The sequence below is a fragment of the Macadamia integrifolia genome, unplaced genomic scaffold (genome assembly GCF_013358625.1).
Source record: "Macadamia integrifolia cultivar HAES 741 unplaced genomic scaffold, SCU_Mint_v3 scaffold2533, whole genome shotgun sequence".
Classification (NCBI taxonomy): domain Eukaryota; kingdom Viridiplantae; phylum Streptophyta; class Magnoliopsida; order Proteales; family Proteaceae; genus Macadamia; species Macadamia integrifolia.
The window spans coordinates 33,752-52,523 of NW_024868778.1; the positions used below are offsets into that span (position 1 = coordinate 33,752).

At 37.2% G+C, this 18,772-nt stretch overlaps 1 protein-coding gene across 4 annotated transcripts in view; it reads left to right on the top strand.

Annotated features, from left to right (window-relative positions):
• The window catches only part of LOC122066697 (pseudo histidine-containing phosphotransfer protein 5-like), a 48,028-nt gene extending 29,594 nt beyond the window's left edge, over window positions 1-18,434 (top strand). The window contains exons 5-7 of one of the 4 annotated variants that reach the window (XM_042630541.1): window positions 9,614-9,685; window positions 18,004-18,076; window positions 18,209-18,434. In XM_042630541.1, coding sequence (XP_042486475.1) covers window positions 9,614-9,685; window positions 18,004-18,076; window positions 18,209-18,256 — 193 coding nt within the window. In that variant the 3' untranslated portion in view covers window positions 18,257-18,434. Of the gene's footprint in view, window positions 1-9,613; window positions 9,686-13,209; window positions 13,368-18,003; window positions 18,077-18,208 lie in introns of those variants that run through there. The other 3 variants (XM_042630539.1, XM_042630540.1, XM_042630542.1) reach the window with 3 other exon arrangements.
• The last annotated feature ends 338 nt before the right edge of the window (window positions 18,435-18,772 follow it).

Sequence of the window (18,772 nt, forward strand, 5' to 3'; positions counted from 1 at the left end):
AATACCCTAAAGAAGGGTCCAACGGTGGCTGCCACCGAAAAGAGTGAGGTCAATATAGGTTGGCCAGGTCACCTTGACCCTGGCGATTTTTTGCCATACTTTGGCAACTATGTTTCCGACGACTGTTGTTGGTAAAAATTGATTTATATCTTATATTTAGAAACCCAATTACTTCTCAAACCCCAAAATCTCTCTTCGTAAAAACTCGATTTTAAACCAAAATCAGATAGAACTAAGACACGATCATGCAACCACTAATGGTAGTGTTGATGAAAACATTTATGAAAATATTGGATTTAGATTCAAAACAACTCGATGCCTATACTCAATTTTATTTATTTTTAAATGGGATAGTCATTACCAAAATAAGGGGATAATGCAGTCACAATCAATTCTTGTCCCATGTGGTCCCACTTTGATACCACTTGTAAGACTGTTTAAGGTTTCAATCTAAAACCCTAACTAGATCCACACAAAAAACAAGAACAAAATGGAGAAGATCATGGAGAAACAAGATGTGTACCTTGCAACTGAGTGTGTCGATGACGAGCAAGCTTGGGATAATGAATGATATACATGGGATAAGTACCGGTAAGCTCTTAGAACATGAACGTTGTGAACGATGTTATTCCTACTAATAACAATAGATAGGATCTTGCCATATAATCATTGAATCATAAAATTAAACTATAAGGATCGATGCATACCGTTCACCATCGACTGTGAAGAATTTGCCGCCATTATATTCTTCCTGTACCTTTATTCCTGCAATCCCAATCACGAACACAATGGATCCTCTAGGTTTCTCCCACTAGCTCCCCTTAATGCTCTCTTGGTGATGGAACCAATAATAAGATTGACGCTAGGGTAGGAGGAAGACCTAGAGTCCTATTAAATAAAGTTTTGCACCCTCCTATCAAGGTATGCAAATATGGTAGGATTCTTTTTCCTAATTTGACGAGGAGTGAGTTTCCTATTTGGAATCCAATTTTATAAAATTAGTATCGGTCAATTACCTAATTGGTATATGAGACAATAATAGAGAATATTCTTACAATCTCTCACTTGAACCATATGACCACATAATTATAATCTCAAACATAATTTGGATTCTAACATCATACTGCAGTATTTGAAAGTAAATCCATCAAATTTATGTTGTCACAATCATAATACCATATTTGAACAAAACTACTAATGTGGATTATGACAGTTATACATCATATAACGACATACTCCCTTCCATAGTCACAACACTAATAACTTCATCCAACCAGGTGCAAAAGTAGGAAATAAACTAGAAAAGTCTATAACTAAATGGTTCAACATAATATCTCACATATATTAAATAAAATGTGTACACACAATAATAAAGTGAGAAATATTCAGAAACAACAAATATCATGATCATTTAAATAAATAAGTAAAAATGTCTATCATAATATGACCATTACATCAAACTTTATATAAACCCATATCCATTACAAGACTTGTAAAGTGTTTAGGTGCTAATGCCTTGGTCATAGGATTAGCAATCATCAGACTTGTCTTGATATGTATAATAGACACTTCTTGTTTCTGAATTGATTCCTTCACAAAATTATATTTTACTCCAATATGCTTCATTCTACTTGAATGCTTATCATTCTTGGAGTAATATACGACAGCAACATTGTCACAATACATTCTCAGTGGCTTCGAAATAGTATCGACAACCCGAAGTCCTGAGATAAAGTTTCGTAACCAAATTGCCATAGATGTGGCCTCAAAGCATGCCACAAACTCTGCTTCCATAATAGAAGTAGAGACACAAGTCTGTTACTTGGACTTCCAAGAAATCGCCCCACCAGCAAGTAGAAAGATGTATCCTGATGTAGATTTCCTACTGTCGAGGCATCCTGCATAATCAGAGTCTGAATATCCCATCACTTCTAGCCGATCAGATGCTATGTAAGTAAGCATGTACTCCCTAGTCCCCTTTAAATACTTCATCACCTTCTTTGCTGCAACCCAATGATCCATGCTAGGATTACTCACATATCTGCCTAACATACCAATAGCAAAACTGATGTTTGGATGAGTACAAGTCATTGCATACATAAGACTCCCTACTGCAGAAGAATAGGGAATATCCTTCATTTGTGCTTTTTTCAGATCATTCTTTAAGCATTGATTTAGACTGAACTTATCTCATTTGATAATGGGGGAAACACCTGATTTACAATTTATCATGCCATATCTTTTCAAAACTTTGTTAATATAGGTTTTCTGTGATAGTCCAAGTATCCGACGAGATCTATCAATAAATATCTCACTGTCGATAACGAAAGAAGCTAAACCCATATCTTTCATTTCAAAGTTCTTAGAAAGAAAGGTCTTTGTATCACTCAACAAACCAAAATCATTACTAGCAAGTAAAATATCATCCACATATAAGACATGAAATATAAATTTACTCCCACGAAGTTTCAGATATATACACCTATTAAAGGTGTTCTCAACAAATCCGAAATAAATAATAATATGGTTAAATTTAATATACCACTGTCTGGAAGCTTGTTTAAGTCCGTATATGGATTTCTTAAGTTTGCACACTAGATTTTCTTTTCCTTGATCACTAAATCCCTCAGGTGGGTTCATGTAGACTTCCTCATCTAAATCCCCATTTAAGAATGCAGTTTCACATCCATTTGGTGAAGCTCTAGATCATAATGAGCTACTAATACCAATATGATTCTCAGAGAATCCTTTTTAGAGACAGGAGAGAAGGTTTCATGGTAATCAATGCCTTCTTTCTGAGTGAATCCGTTTGCAACTAGTCTAGCTTTATGTCTCTCAATATTATCCTTCGAGTCGGGTTTGGTTTTAAATACCCATTTACATCCAATCGCCTTAAATCCCGTTGTCAATTGAACGAGATCCCAGACATCATTGTCACTCATGAACTCCATCTCATCTTTCATGGCATCTACCCATTTAAGAGAATCATTATTGTTTATGGCCTGTGAAAAGGTTAATGGGTCATTCTTGATTCCAATATCAAACTCTGATTCTTGGAGATATACTATATAGTCATCAGGAATAGCAAACCTTCGAACCCTCTAAGGTCTTCCTTGAATTTCTAGTTGAGAAACATTCATAGTATTATTGGTGGTAACTATATCATGGAGTGATACATCTTCAATAGTTTATTGTTCCATAGGATCATTTTCAATAGTTACCTGTGAGACAACATCATCATAATGAATATGTACATCTTCTATAGTTTGTTGTTCCACTAGATCATTATGAACAGTCACCCGTGTAACAACAATGTTATTATGATGTACATAAGTCGGTAAAGAAATTTGATGTTTTTCAAATACCACATTACGTGGTTTCTCACTCCCACTAATGTTACCATCCTCTAAGAATCTAGCAGTTCGAGTTTTCACAATTCTAGTACTGTATGTTAGTGCATAAAACCTGTAACCCTTTGACCACTGACAATAACCAATAAAGTAACAACTTATGGTTTTAGGGTCAAGTTTTCTTTTCATGTGGATTATACAATCTAGCTTCAGCAGGACAACCCCATACATGTAAATGTCCTAAACTAGGTTTCCTTCAATTCTATAACTCGTAAGGAGTTTTAGGAACTGACTTACTAGGAACCCGGTTCAAGATATACACAGCTATTTTTAATGCTTCGCTCCACAAGAATTCAGGCAATGAGGAGTTGCTCATCATGCTACGTACCATATCTATGATGGTATGATTGCGTCTTTCTGCAACCCCATTTTGTTCAGGTGTACGGGAGTTGTGTATTCGGGGGTTATACCCTTCAACTTAAGGAATCGGGAAAATGGTCATTCACTTTGCCCTACATCAGTATGTCTATCATAATATTTACCCCCTTTATCAGATCTCATAGTTTTAATATTTCTGTCTAACTTATTTTTGACTTCACCATAGAACACTTTAAAAGCATTTAAAGCATCAGATTTTTCTTTTAATAAGTAGACATAACAGTATCGGGAGTAATCATCAATGAAGGTGATAAAATATTTTTCACCAGTTATACAAGGATCAAAATGGTCACAAATGTCAGTGTGTATCAATTCCATAAGTGAATTGGTCCTTTTGGTAGCAACTTTATTTATCTTAGATTGCTTACCTTTGATGCAATCTATACAAGTGGTGAAGTCAGTGAAGTCTAGATTTGACAATATTTGATGCTTCACTAACCTCTCAATTCTAGGTCTAGAAATATGATCTAAACGTTTATATGCCATAGGGATGAGGAATCATCATTGTTAGATTTAAGCTTTGATCCAACATTCACATGCAGTGCAAGAATGGATTTAGAAAAATTAGAATCCAAATTAATTTTATAAAGACTATCACATAAATATCCAGTACAAACTAGATTGGTGTCTATTTACAATCTTATCACCAAAAGTAAACTTAAAACCTTCACAATCAAGTCTCGATAATGAAACTAAATTTCTAGAAATAAAAGGAACATAAAGAGTATCCATAAGGTCCAAGTAAAATCCGGTGTCTAAAATGAGTCTATAAGTGCCGATGGATTGAACTTCACTCTTGCTGATTTCCCATATAGATGACACTCTTACATTGATTTGGTTTCTGGGTTGTAAGAAAGCCCTACATAGAATTAGAAATATGAACAATTGCTCCTGAATCAATCCACAAAGTATTACAAGGAACATCAATAAGATTGGTTTGGAAACATACTAGGATAGAATCATTACCCTTCTTTTCGAACCAAGTCTTACGTTTCTGACAGTCTTTCTAAAGGTGTCCTACTTTCTTACAGAAGAAACACTTCACCTTGTCAGTTTTCTTTTCCTTGTCATCAGACTTTGGATTGGAGGCTTTCTTTGATGCATTGTTCTTTTTAAAATTTTCTCTCTTCCTTTTATTTTGATTGGATACAAAATTGACCACTTGGCCTCCCTCGTCATTCAATCTCCTTTCCTCTTGGACGCACATACTCTGAAGTTCATTCAGAGTCAATTTATCTTTATTTGTATTATAGTGGATCTTGAATGATCCAAAACGAGGAGGAAGTGAAGTTAGAATGATTTGGACAAGACAACCTTCATTCATTATCAATTCGAGGGGTTTTCGTTGTGCACAGATACTTGCCATTTCAGAGATATGGTCCCCTATCCCATTAATACCAGTATACTTCATTGTTACTAGTTTGGTCATCAAAATCTCAGTCAAAGATTTATTAGCAGTAGCAAAACGGTTCTCTACATTGATTAGGTATTCCTTTGTATTTTCAGAAGTTGGTATGGAGCTTTTGATAGTCTTGCTAATCGTCTTCTTGATATCTAAAAGGCAAAGACGATTGGAATGCTCCCACCAATTATGTCATGTAACCTCATCATCAGTGCTCTCATCAGTAAGAGCAGTGGGTTTCTCATTATGCAAGGCACAATCATGATCCATGGCAGCAAGGTAATAAATAAGTTCTTCATGCCAGTCATTAAAGTTTGATCCATTCAGAAGTGGCACATTATTCGAAATAGAGATAGGTGTTGAATCTATGAATAAGAGTAAATAATACATGCATATCAATTATCATGCTTTGAGTTTCAGTAATAGAATATAAAAATTCTAGAAAAGAAACCTATTGCATCATTACAATCTATCCTATGGGATCGAGATGGTAACATGTTAATGGTTCACTTTACATTAGATGGAAGACATCATTAGGGTAAAATATTTAAGTCATGAAAATGGTCAAATAAGATGAATACCTGTGGATATTTCCATCCCATTTAACTGTTAAATTATCATATATAGATCAACGCAGTCAATCAAGAATGTATACTTGCGGATATTCCCATTCTATCTTGACCGTTATATAACAATCATCATAAGACCCTAAAATTTGAAATTTAAATTGAATATATGATACGATTATGTTTAATGCCAACATATATAATTATTGTGATCAAGAAAAAAATATGTACCTATGGATACTCCCATTCAACTTCATCACATAATCATTGATGCCCCAAACGCATTTAAAATTGAGAACACAAGTAGAAATAGATGTTCTAAAATAATGCATCATATGTACACTTTCAATTTAAATTTAACATAAATTGTCATCTAAGCATCATAGGTGTTCTAAAATAATGCATAAAGACATAGACAACATCTATTTCTATCTATTTCTACCATAAAAGTATTCTAAAAAACATAGAAATTCAGTTGGTAATATAGAACATAAGTAGAAATAGATGTATAATCCATGAAATATGTACAAATTTAAGAAGAGAATACAAAGAAACCATCTCTATTATGAATAGAATCAGAAATAAGGCATAAAGAGAAATATATTCAAAAAATTAGAAATAAATAACTAAGAATAGAAACAATGAGAAAAGTGTTTCTAGTTTCTTATTTCTCTTTCTATTTATACAATAGCCATTTTAATGGGCTTAAGCAAAGAAAAGATGGGCTTACATAATGGGTTTATTTAATTAAATCCTATGATATGGGCTTTCATAGTGGGTTTAGTTTATTAAACCAAACATATATATATATATATATTTTTTTTAAAGTAGGGTGCCACAAACTCAAAACCCTAAATTACATTATACAAAATAAGCCCTTGGGTAAAGTATAACAAATAAACTCTAATTTACAATTAGAGTTTAAATATTTTCAATACTTGTGAGTCCTATGCAAATAACATAAAGGAGATTTTGCAATTGTCCGTATAATATTGGTCATGAATCATATGGATTAATATCAAAATTAATACAATTCATCCCATTCAAGCCGATCTGATCAATCGGATCATGCTAACATAATATGGGTCGAGTACTGTTCATGAATTAGTACCGTGAACAACAATAATTAGTCTCATGCAACAGCACCGTGCACTGTTCATGACAGTGCCGTGAACAGTAATGGCATTGTTCATAAACAGTGTCGTGAACAGTTTATGGCACTGTTCATGAACAGTGCCGTGAACAGTAATCGACGCTATTGAACCGAACCCCACCCAATTACTTTAACATAAAATGGGTACTGTTCATGAATAGTACCAAATCCTATTCATGAACAGTACTCTCCATGTGATTCAAGGACGCATTGGCATCACCATACAACTCTGATACCACTTGAAGGATGTTATTCCTACTAATAAAAACTGAATAAAGGGTACTAGAATTAGGTACCAAGAGACAAGTTCATGCAAGTTGCAGTGGGTGCCGAAGATCATAACCTGAAAATGAAAAAAATGACAGGTTGAGGGATAAAAAGGAATGGTTCGAGGAACAGCAAGGTAGAATGGTGAGTTGTAGATAACAACATCACACATTGAGAGGACTTAGGGTTGCGTACACAAAAATTGAAGTGGTGTATCAACCATCAGGACTCTGAAACCATGATAAAGCTGGTAAAAGACTGTGTTTTATTCAATTACATGGATGCAAATATATACGAGAGCGTATCATTTAAACAATGGAAATAAAACATACAAAGAAATATAGAATATCTATATGATGTTATAGCTACAACCCGATACTTCTCATTGAACTTGGCCATAGTGTCCCACTCTCCTACAAGTCCCAGTGGGTTTATTCAATTTTCATGGAAAACAAAATTATATAGTCATCTAATCCATGGTAGGGAGTAAGTCATGTATCTACTTAGGCTTAGACCTCGAGGTTCTTAAGGTTCTTGCAGATTCTTTGCGGAATAAAAAATTGGCTAACGGTTAGAGGTAATAGATAGCTCTTTGAACAAGAAATGACTTTAGGTTCCATTAGGCTACAGAGTTAGTGGAAGAGATGGTGGTGGACGTAGGGAACTCAAGAGTAAAATTGTCCAAAATCTATCGAAGAGAGAGAGATTTTTTGGGCAGTTTTGTAAATCGAAACCTACCCAAATCTAGTTAATATTGTAGTTTTCAATTTTCCCTCAGATTTTACATTTTTTTATATTTTATTTATTATTTTATTTTTGTAGGAAAAGCTAAAAAGTACTGCATTCAACATTGGCATCAACGTGTACAAACTCATAGCAAGCATAACACACTGTGTCTGTAACCATAGATTGGAGTTGGACCACACTATTGTACACATAATTGAAATAAAAGAAAATTCACTAGATACAAACTTAGAAGATAAGTATAAAATATCTTTTAAAATAGGCTGAATCTTTAATGGGTATGCTTCAATTCCATTCTGCAGCAAAGAAACCACTCCTTTATTATCAGACTCAATGAGCAGTCTCTCATAGCCTTCAGAAATAGACTCCATTAATGATGACAAGAAAACCATTGCCGCACCAACAACTTGTTCGTCAAATGAAACAGGAATTGATAGGGCAAGAGTTGGCTGACCATCCGAACCACGAACAATAAAACCCAATCCACCCTTCGTAGAGTTTTGAATCCAACTTGCATCACAACTAATTTTCATAAAACCAGCCAGTGGTGTTGTCTAAGAAACATTGTGATGCGAATGTATATGACCCTGAATCCCTGTAAAACCGAACTGATTTGGTGACTGTGTCCCAAGTCTTTGATTTGGATGTAAGTTCATTCGATTGTTGATTATTTGGCCACATCTCAAAATATGATTCTCTCTCATAAATTGAGAGTCCACTGGAGAAACATCTTGAGCATTCATGTACTCATTAAAATCAAACTTGGTAGAGTAGAGAACATCTTCTGGTTGCCATGATCGCTTTCCAAGAACGAAATCATTTCGTGCCAACCAGATGAACCAGCAGATGAATGAACGATAGGTAATCAAAATTCTATGCAGTTATTTCCCCAAATGTGCAAAAAATTTCCACCCAAGAATCCAAGTAGATAGAGAGGGAATTTCATCAATTGGAGGAATAAGAGCCAAATCGCTACCAAACCAAACAGCTCTGGCAAGTTGACACCCTAACAGTATATGAGAAATAGATCCATCCAAAGTTTGAAATTAGATCTATCTTTATTTCATTCATAGAAAACAGATCCAATCCCAAATCCATTTATTATCTTCATTAGCTGGACATAAGAGATTCATATAAGAAAACATAAGTAAACGAGCTCCGTGCCTCCAGGCTGCTCTTCATTAGAATATCCTTATATAATTCTAATAAGAGCTAGTTCATCGGAATAGAATATTGAAATTAAGTTGGAAAAATTTTCATATTATCTAGATCCCTTTTCCTTTTAAAATAGGAACAGGGGAATTCTTGAAATAGTTGTTCGATTGAAAAGTATTATTCACTTGAAATGCATCATTTTTTTTTCTTAAAGTTTTGATAAGGATTTTATAGGATGGATGATCAAGCTGGATCAAGATATATATTATTTGAAATTGGCTTAAATGAGAACACCAACTAAAACCAACCTATCCCCAAAATGGGTAGATCATGAACCCTCCATCCGTGTTCTCATCTTTTTCTAAATATTTGACTAACCTACTTTGACCCTATGGATTCAAATAGTTATGGTGAATCAATTAGTCTCCTAAATGGGTAGGGATTAATGCCAATTTCTAAGCATTTGTTTCATCAGGTTATTTCTATTTTATGTCATATTTTTGCTATCAAATTATAATAATAAAATGAATTATTACAGCATTGGAGCAACAAAGGTGAAGAACAAGAGCAAAGAGTTCATCAAATGCTGTTATGAAAGAAATGAAGAAGGGTAAATTTTCTATATTCCCCCCTCTTCCTCTACTCTTTTCATTAGATATAGGACTAATTGGGTTTAATGCCTCATGCCTCATGCAATCTAACACAAATTTGACATTTCTGCATTTGTTTACGTTTGGGACAATTTGGTGTCAATCAAATGAACAAGAAGAAAATAGGTCATTTTCATGTTGGAAAGACTAAATACATGTTTTAGGGAAGAAAAGAATTGTTGTATGCAGGTTTAAATTAGTTAAAGCTTTAGATTAACAAGTGAAGATATCTAATTAGTTTGATAGTAAGTAATCTAAGATTCTAAGATGATGTGAACAACATGTTCATTTAAGAGTATTTCCCAAATAATCGTTCCCTATTTCTTATGTCACTTATTATTATTATTATTATTATTATGGGTAGACATTTGGTGAGATTAGTACTAGTTAATTCTTGCCTTTATTTGTCGTGTTTTCACCTTTTTTAATGGGTTTTCTTTCCTGTGTGAAGTATAACATTTTACTATTTTCCACATTGTAGTACATGAGTTCATCTCTGTGATAGAGGACCAGGCAAGTATCTCATTGGTACAATTTCGGCTTAAAACGAGCAGAGGAAGTAGCCAAAATTCGAAATATGGAATTATGTATTTTATATTCATCCCTATTTTATGGTATTTTGGTAATTTAATAAAAATTTGTATCAGAGTTTGAGAAACTTGTTCCTCGACGCTGCATGCATAGCCGAAAACCTTGGGTTTGCAAGTTATTCTATCAAGTGACACTATGCTTTCTTGCTTAGTGTGAAATTTTCTCCCTGATTCTCTGATTTTGGCGGTCAATCTTGCATAAGATTGTATTCATTGATCCTCTTGTATGTCAATTTTACCTTATTTAATGATTCACTCTGAGAAGTTACGATATTTGCAATACAAAATAAGTTTATGTGGTAGTCGGGGGAAGTTTCGGCATTGAAGATGAATTTTTTGGAAAAAAATTTCTCCACGTAACATTGCGAGAATATCCAGTTGTGTTTCGATTCCATATGAGAAATTTGCATAATCCAAAAGATTCAAGGGCAATATGGTCTTTTTACATCACTAAGTCTGACGATCGAGTCTTTCGAAAAGTTATAGAGCTCGATTTGTGGTTCTAACGCACTCCATCTCGATCGAAAACTATATGAAAAGTTATGCGTGTTTTCATAAAGCCAGTTCTAATTTCCAAATTGGAAAAACCCCAAAAGCTCTATGTGATGGGAGTATTTTTCAGAAATTATTTTGGAAAATAAGGGGGTTTTCTGCTATTTCGAAGTCTTAGTTGCTGGGGAGCTTCAGCACTAAAAACATGGAAGAGATGGGCTTATTTGTATTAAAGAAAAGTTAGCGATCTTAAATGGAGGGTCCAAATCTTGCCACGTAGGCGAGGTTCCAATCCAATAGATGCTGAAGGTTTGCTATAAGGCCAGGCAATGTTGATTCCATCACTTCATCTTATTGGCATAGTGCATCAATTCTCATAGGCTGGCGATATATGGAATCACAGAGGGCTACTGTGGTTCGCACATGCATCAAATAGGAGTTGGGATTCCAATCCCTTAGATCTGGGTCAACCAGATCTTCTTGATCTAGATCTAATGATTGAAAGTTCAGCCTTTATGAGGAAGCTGACAGCCCATCGCGATTTGCACTGCCACAGCCAATGGGCATGCAACAACGCATGGTGCGCTGATGCAGGCACTAACAACTTGCATAATGCCTATGTCAGCATGCCTCTTTATTGATTCCTAATCAATAGCCCCTGTTTGTGATCCGTTATATCATCCTACTGCCAAGATTTATGGCATACTTTAATACTTGATCTACGACCAAGATTAATGTGCCATTGCCCTTGCCTGTGCTGTTAGCACAACCCATGGTACATGTTGAAAGATTCCATTTTTATACTCTTAGTTGATCCAAATTGAAATGGTCGTATTTCTAACCACGAGGGCAAATGAGTCCATTTAAGTTGCCATATTTCACAAATTTCGCCGTCTACCCTTTTGAACCAAAAAATATGAAATTTGAGAAGTGCAAAGCAGCAAATTTCTTAGAGAAGTTTCTCCCCTCCATTGATTGCCAAGTGTTAAGGTTTAAAGCTTAAAGTGAGTAGGTCTAACTCCATTAAAGGTTGGTTTGTGAGGTAGTTGAGCCTTATTGATGGTGAGTTGAATCCAAACGAAGAGAGGAAGAAAGGGTTGCTGGTGCTTTGATGAGCAAGAAGACAAGGGGAGTGAAGGAAAAAAACAATTTGCTTGTCAGTGGACACTTGAAGAGCCAAGTTCACCTTGAGAGGTCAAGAGTGGTCAGTGGAAGTTTTCAAATCATCTTAGACATCTGGTTGTGAGATTCCCTAACTCAAAACCCGAGATTTATTTTGTACATATATTGTCTATGGAAGTGAATGCATGCTAGCTATTTGTGGATGTATATGCTAGGCAGGGTTTGATTGTAGGGCACTGTGTATTAGCCTAAATTTATTTGTATTTTTGTACTGAGTGCTGAGTGGGTTCTAAGCATTAGGAGTGACTGCTCCCTTATAGTGGGTGCTGAATAGTTGTACTGGCACTGCGTGTACCATCTTAGTTGCGGCTTGAGAAAATTAGGTGTGGGTGCTCCTGACTGTAGGTACAGTCAAAAGTAGTATATTGAGTAGGTATGAAGCTTTCACAAGCATTACTCCGGGGATGTAGGCATAATTTTGAACCTCATAAAATCCCTGTGTTTGTGGGTGTATCCTTTGTTTACATTGTATACATTGAACTGCGTGGAATGTGGAATCGGTATGTATATTTGAAAATGTCTATGAGAGGCTGAGTGTGCATATGACTGTGTGCTAATAGGGACAGGTACAACAGAGCTTGCCAAGTCAGACTTTGGGACTGTATTTGGGGATTGGAATTGGACTCACTTATTCACACCCTATAGTCTAATTTTGAGTGAAAAGAGTGATATTGGCAAGGCAATAATATATTTTTACAAAGAGCTATATGAAACTCAAAGTCTAAGATTGGAAGACAATTACTTTATTCCCATAAAAAGGCAGAGTATCAGAAGATGACAACTTCAGAATCAACCACCTGACTACCGATGAGGAAATCATATCAACCGTATTTTCTATGCTTGCACATAAGTCTTCTGGACTGGATGGTCCCCCTGGTCTTTTCTATCACAAGTCTTGGTCAATGATAAGCAAAAAATTTATTGCTACCATGAAAATTTTTTGCAACTGAACATAGGGTGTTCAGTTTGCAAATAAACTACACTTTTTTAACTTTGATCCCTAAGATGGAGCATCCATCATCCATCATTCAATTCAGAATACAGGCTAATAAGCCTATGCAATTTCATTTATAAAATCATCTCTCGATTATCTCTTTTAATCAAAACTGATTTATTAACGTTTTCATTTGCAATGAGCTTCATCAAAAAATTAAGAACATTAGGCGTGGCAGAAATGGTTTCTTCTCCATCGAAATTGACATGAACAAGGCTTATGACAGGTTCGAGTGGCAGTTCTTGCGTTCCACCCTCATAAAGTATGGATTTGATAATGCTTGGGTGCAACGAGTCATGTTCTGTCTGGAGAACACTCAACTAAGCATGCTCCTTAATGGATCCCCTCTTCCTTTCTTCAGGCCTTCCAGAGGTCTCAGATAAGGTGACCTTTTTTCCTCCTAACTATTCGTCTTATGCATTGAAGTTTTATTGACATAGCTAGCCATTGCTCTAGAGGAGAGACAAATACAAGGCATACAAATCAATAGAGAAGGGAAGAAAATTTCTCATATGGCTTTCGTTGATGACTTAATATTTTTTGGAAAAATTATTTTATCGGAAGCACGAGCACTCAATGAGGTCATGGAAACTTATTGCAAATTTTTAGGTCAGACCATCGACATCAACAAAACTAGAGCTCAATGTAGCCCAAATGTAGATTCCGCTACTAAGATACAATTGAGGGAATTCTTCAAGATTACCCTAACTAATACACTTGACAAGTAGCTGTGCATCCCATTTATCAATGGTAAACTTTCAAAATCTCATTCCTCGGATCTGATCGATAGAGTAATGCTTCAACATCAGAAGTTGTAGTTTCTTAGCCTTCTTGGAAAATTAGTTCTCATCCAATCCACTTTGGCAGCTATACATTTTATACGAAGCTCTTTGTTCAGTTTATTTCTACCACGGATCAAATTGTTGATTCAGTGGTGATAGGAGAGATGGCGGTGAGAGCATTGGGTCTAGGCCTAAGTTGCACGCAAAGGAGGCTTGTGGGTGGGGAGTTGGATTGAGGGAGAAGTTGGAGGCATGTAGGGGGAGAAGGAGGGGGAAGGTTGAGTGGTGCGGTGCAGAGGGTTGGCGGAGGCATAGATGGAGGATAAGGGGCGAGTTCAATTTTTAGGGGAGGTGAGCGGTGTAGGTGTGTGGGCTAGGGTGTGCAAGGGAGAGGTGACAGGTATGGGTGAGAGAGGGGGTGGTGAGTGTGATTGAGTGGGTGAGGGTGGGCTGCAGGTGGGGGATGTTGGTTTGGGCGGTGGTGGAGAGTAGGGAATGGGTGGGTTGGCAGGTGCTAAGGGAGTAACCCAAATGGGACCAGAAGCCCAAGGAACAGAGTATAGAGGGGTGAGAGTGGAAGGATCAGGAGTTGAGTATTGAGAAAAGGGAAAGATGGACTCATCGAAATGGACTTGATGAGCAAGGTACATACGATTGGTGGCCAAGTCAAGGCAGCGGTACCCTATGTGGGAGGGACTACAGCCAAGAAAAACACACAGAGTGGAATGATAGTCCATCTTATGGTGATTATAGGGACAGAGGTAGGGGAAACACTTACACCCAAATATATGAAGAAAAGTATAATTGGGATTTTTATGAAAAACTTGCTGGAAGGGAGTGACATGTTTAGAGACCTTGGAAGGCATGCAGTTAATGAGGTAAACCACAGTATCGAAGCCAAAACGCCAGTATTGCTTAGGGACAAACGCATGGGTGAGCAAGGACAGTCCGATTTCGACTATATGATGGTGATGTTGCTCAACAGAACCTTGTTGTTCATTGTTATGGGGACATGAGATCCTGTGGGAAATCCCAATTTTAGAGAAGAAGGATGGTAGTGAACGATATTCACCGCCCCAGTCCGTTTGAATGGATTTAATTTTACAGGAGAAGTGACGTTCAACTAAGGCTTGGAAAATGAGAAAAATATTAAAAACTTCAAAATTTTGAACCGTAGGGTAAAACCATATAAATTTGGAATAATTGTCCACAAAAATTATAAAATATTTATGATCTTCAAGGGAGGGAGTGGCACAGGGGGCCCATACATCACTATAAACCAAATCCAAGGGAAATAAACTAATTGAAGAAGAAGGACCTAAAGAGAGCTTATTGGCTTTGCCAAGTTGGCAAGCCTGACAAACACAACTCAACCGTGTGGACTGACACGGGAGATTATTATCACACAACATTAGTCGAAGGAGATGCTCATGTGGATGCCCTAAGCAGTGATGCCAACCATCGTCGATGTCCATTCAACAATACTGACAGAAGGAGGAAGAGGGGCCTGAAGGGTGTATAGATGATTGTTACTCAGTCCGGAGAGAAGAATTGACTTGGTTACCTGATCCTTGACAACAAAGTGAGAAGCACGGAATTCAAAAAAGACATTATTCTCATGAGCAAATTTTTGAACGAAAAGAAGAGGTTTAGAGATAGATGGGACAAAGAGAACATTAGAAAGACAAAAGGAAAATGAAGGAGAGGAAGAGGGGCGGGTAGTAGAACCAATATGAGAAATGGGAATGCCCTTACCATTGCCAACATGAAGTTGATCTTGACCGGTGTAGGTGTCATAGGCTGAGAGGGAGTGAAGGTCAGGGGTTATATGGTGGGAGGCACCAGTATCGGGATACCGAGTCAGGGAATTATTAGGAGAGTAGGACGAGGTTGGTAATAGGGGGTTTAGGATGGGCATAGTGCACTGAGGGTGTCTGAGAGGGAGGGCAGTATTGGCTGTAATAGGGGTTTGGGACGGTCTGGGGTGATGGCATTGAGGCATGATAGTAGCAGGTTGCTATAGCATGATTCATCCAATGGCATATGGTGCTAAAAAAGTTGCCGCGACCACGTTCGTGACCCCTGCCATCCCCCCCGTGACCTCTGTTAGAGCCACGGTCAGAGGAAGATCTGAATCACTGGAGGAGGGAGAGGACTGTTGAACGGTATTAGCAGTAGGAGGAGAGGAGACCTCATCAGAGAGGCCTAGCTTGCAAAAGGCACGCATGCTTTCATGGCTCATAAGAAGGCCATAGAGCTCCATGTAGTTGGGAATGATAGTCTGTGTGAGAAGAGAGGGAACAATCTCTTGCATATCCTCTTTGAGACCACATAGGACATGAAGATTGAAATCTTGGGTGGTGAGGGGTTTACCTACGATAGCCAGTTCATGGGTGTTGGCTTTGGTGTGCTGAAGGAAGTCTATGATGGATTCATCTACTTGTTGATGAAGGTTCTAAAGAGTCAAGTGGAGAGACATCAAGCAAGTGCAAGAGAGGCTGAACCATAGGTTTCCTAAAGCATGGTCCAGATTTCATGGCTGGTCTCTTTGTCAAGAACAATAGGGATCATTGCTTCGGTGAGAGAGGAGACGATGAGACTCACAAGATGAGAGTCCTGTTGAGACCAGGTAGCTACGGCAGTGGCATGCTCAGGATAGGGGTTGGTGCCATCAAGAAAGCCAAAGAGTCGCTGGCCTTTTAAGAAGGGAACAAGTTGCTTTTTATTTTAGAGTAGGAATTGGTAGGGGTGAGTTTAAGCAAAAGGAAGTGATGAGGAGAAGAGAGAGAGGGAGGCGATGGAGACGTGGCCACTGCAGTGGAAGTGGCGGAAAGGGGAAGAGAGGGATTGGGGTTGGTAGCCAAGAGAGAGAGGGTATATAGAGTGGGAGGCGCAGAGGGCTAAGGAAGGCTCGATGGAGCAGGGAACCAAAAAAAAAAAGAGAAAGGGAACCCTTAGGCTCTTGATACCATATTGACATAATAAATTGTATTATATTGCCTGTCTCTCAATGGAAATAATATTACATTATATAGAGAAGAAGAGTTGCCCTAGTATGGCTAGGGTTTGTACAATATAGGAAACTATACAGAATATGAAAGATTGGTGAAATATTGTCATACCAAGAATACACTACTACTTTATGGTAACTGTATATTGGGTTACCTGGATGGGTAGACTGCAATATACGTCATTACTCTGCAACTAAGGAACCAAACATTTATCGCAAGCTTCATCAGTTTCATATGCATCCAATCCCTTAACAACAAAGATATTTTTCTCAAGACTGCTCTTTGGTGTAGTATCATTTGGCACATCTGGATTGCTTACAGGAACAAGTATACCGTCAGGGCAGCTTCAGCCCTCGAAAAGTTTTGTTGAGTGTCATTTCAGATGCCAGAGAGTACATCCCCTCTTCTTTGAAGCACATCCTCAAAGGGCCTGCTTTGTTTCTTTGACTCCTCCACCTTACTAGTGGCTCAAGTTCAATGTGGATGGTGCTAGTAATGGTAACCTAGGAAAAGCAGGTATAGGGGGTGTTTGCAAGGAATCCAATGCTCTTTTTGTCTACGGATTTTCTTGCAGCATCGGAGATAATCATGCCTTGGTTGCCAAAGCTTTGGCTATCCATCAAGCATTGATAATGGCAATTCAATGCAATATTTCTAGCATCATCATTGAGAGTGACAATCTTCTGGTCATCAATCTTCTCTGTAGAATGGCCTCTTCTTGTCCATGGAGGATAGCGGCAATCATTTCAGACTCCTACCATCTCCCTCGTTTTTTTGAAGCTATTCAATTCGGACATACTCTCTTGAAGCCAATTCTGTTGCAGCCCACTTTGCTTCCTCAGCCGCATGGACTCAATTTTTTTTTAGATTCCCACACCCCCTCGTTGTATTAACTAGCTATTGTATGCGGACTGTTGTGAAACTTTGTTCCTCATTAATAAAGGGTTCTGATTTAAAAAAAAAAAAAAAAAAAAAAAAAGAGTTTGGGCAACTTTCCTTCTTACTTTAAACTAAAATTTGACCATTGAAACTGTCAAGTGGCAAATCGTTCATTATACTTCACTAGGCTTCACTAGGCATAGAGACGCTATAATTAAAGACCCTTGATTATAAAATTTCTTTTTTCATTCTTTAAACCCAAAGAAAAGATCTCTCTCTCTCTCTCTCTCTCTCTCTCTCTCTCTCTCTCTCTCTCTAAATTGGTAATTGGAATGCTATTGTTTGCAGATGCAAGAAAGCTTTGGAACAAGTGAAAATAGAATACGAAACTTTGAAAGAGAAGCTACAGGCTTATTATCATGTATCTAGTCCTTCTCCATAGACTTTTAATTTCTTTTCCATTTCTGCTTTTTGTCTTATTGTTTGATTACTGATACTCATAGCAATATGATGATTATTTGTGTTCTTATTATGTTTTGTCTGCTAATTTAAGCCTATAAGACAAGCTGGACCTGCTGAGACTGCTTCTCGCCCCAAGTGAGAGAGGAACGTCTTAATGGAGTTGATGATATGGAGATGATAGATGCAACAGTAAATAAAGGCTCTAATATGGAATGTTTTAGAGAACATTTTTGTCTTCGGTGCTAATCATCTCAGTATATATTGCTAAGTACTAGGTTTTTTACTCTGATGATGATATTTTAATTGAGGTCCTAAAACTGGTTCACAAAGTTGTAGCTAGTTGCTCATATTTTGATTGAGGAAAGAGGAACATTATCCATCCATGTTCCCTACATTTAGACATAGCCCATAGTTTCAGGGGGAAGGGACATCTTTTCACAGCCCCCCTAAATCCGGAAACTATGTCTGAATGTGGGAACATGAAAGCAAACAGGTAGAGTTCTTTTTCCCTTGATTAAGTATCATAGTTACTTGTTTGGAGTTTTTAAGGTTAGGTTCTAATATGGTATTTCAAAAGTGGCCATGATTGGTTTTTCTTTTGTTAATGGTGTCATGATTAGTGAGTCATTGTGATTAGAATACCTAAATTTAACTC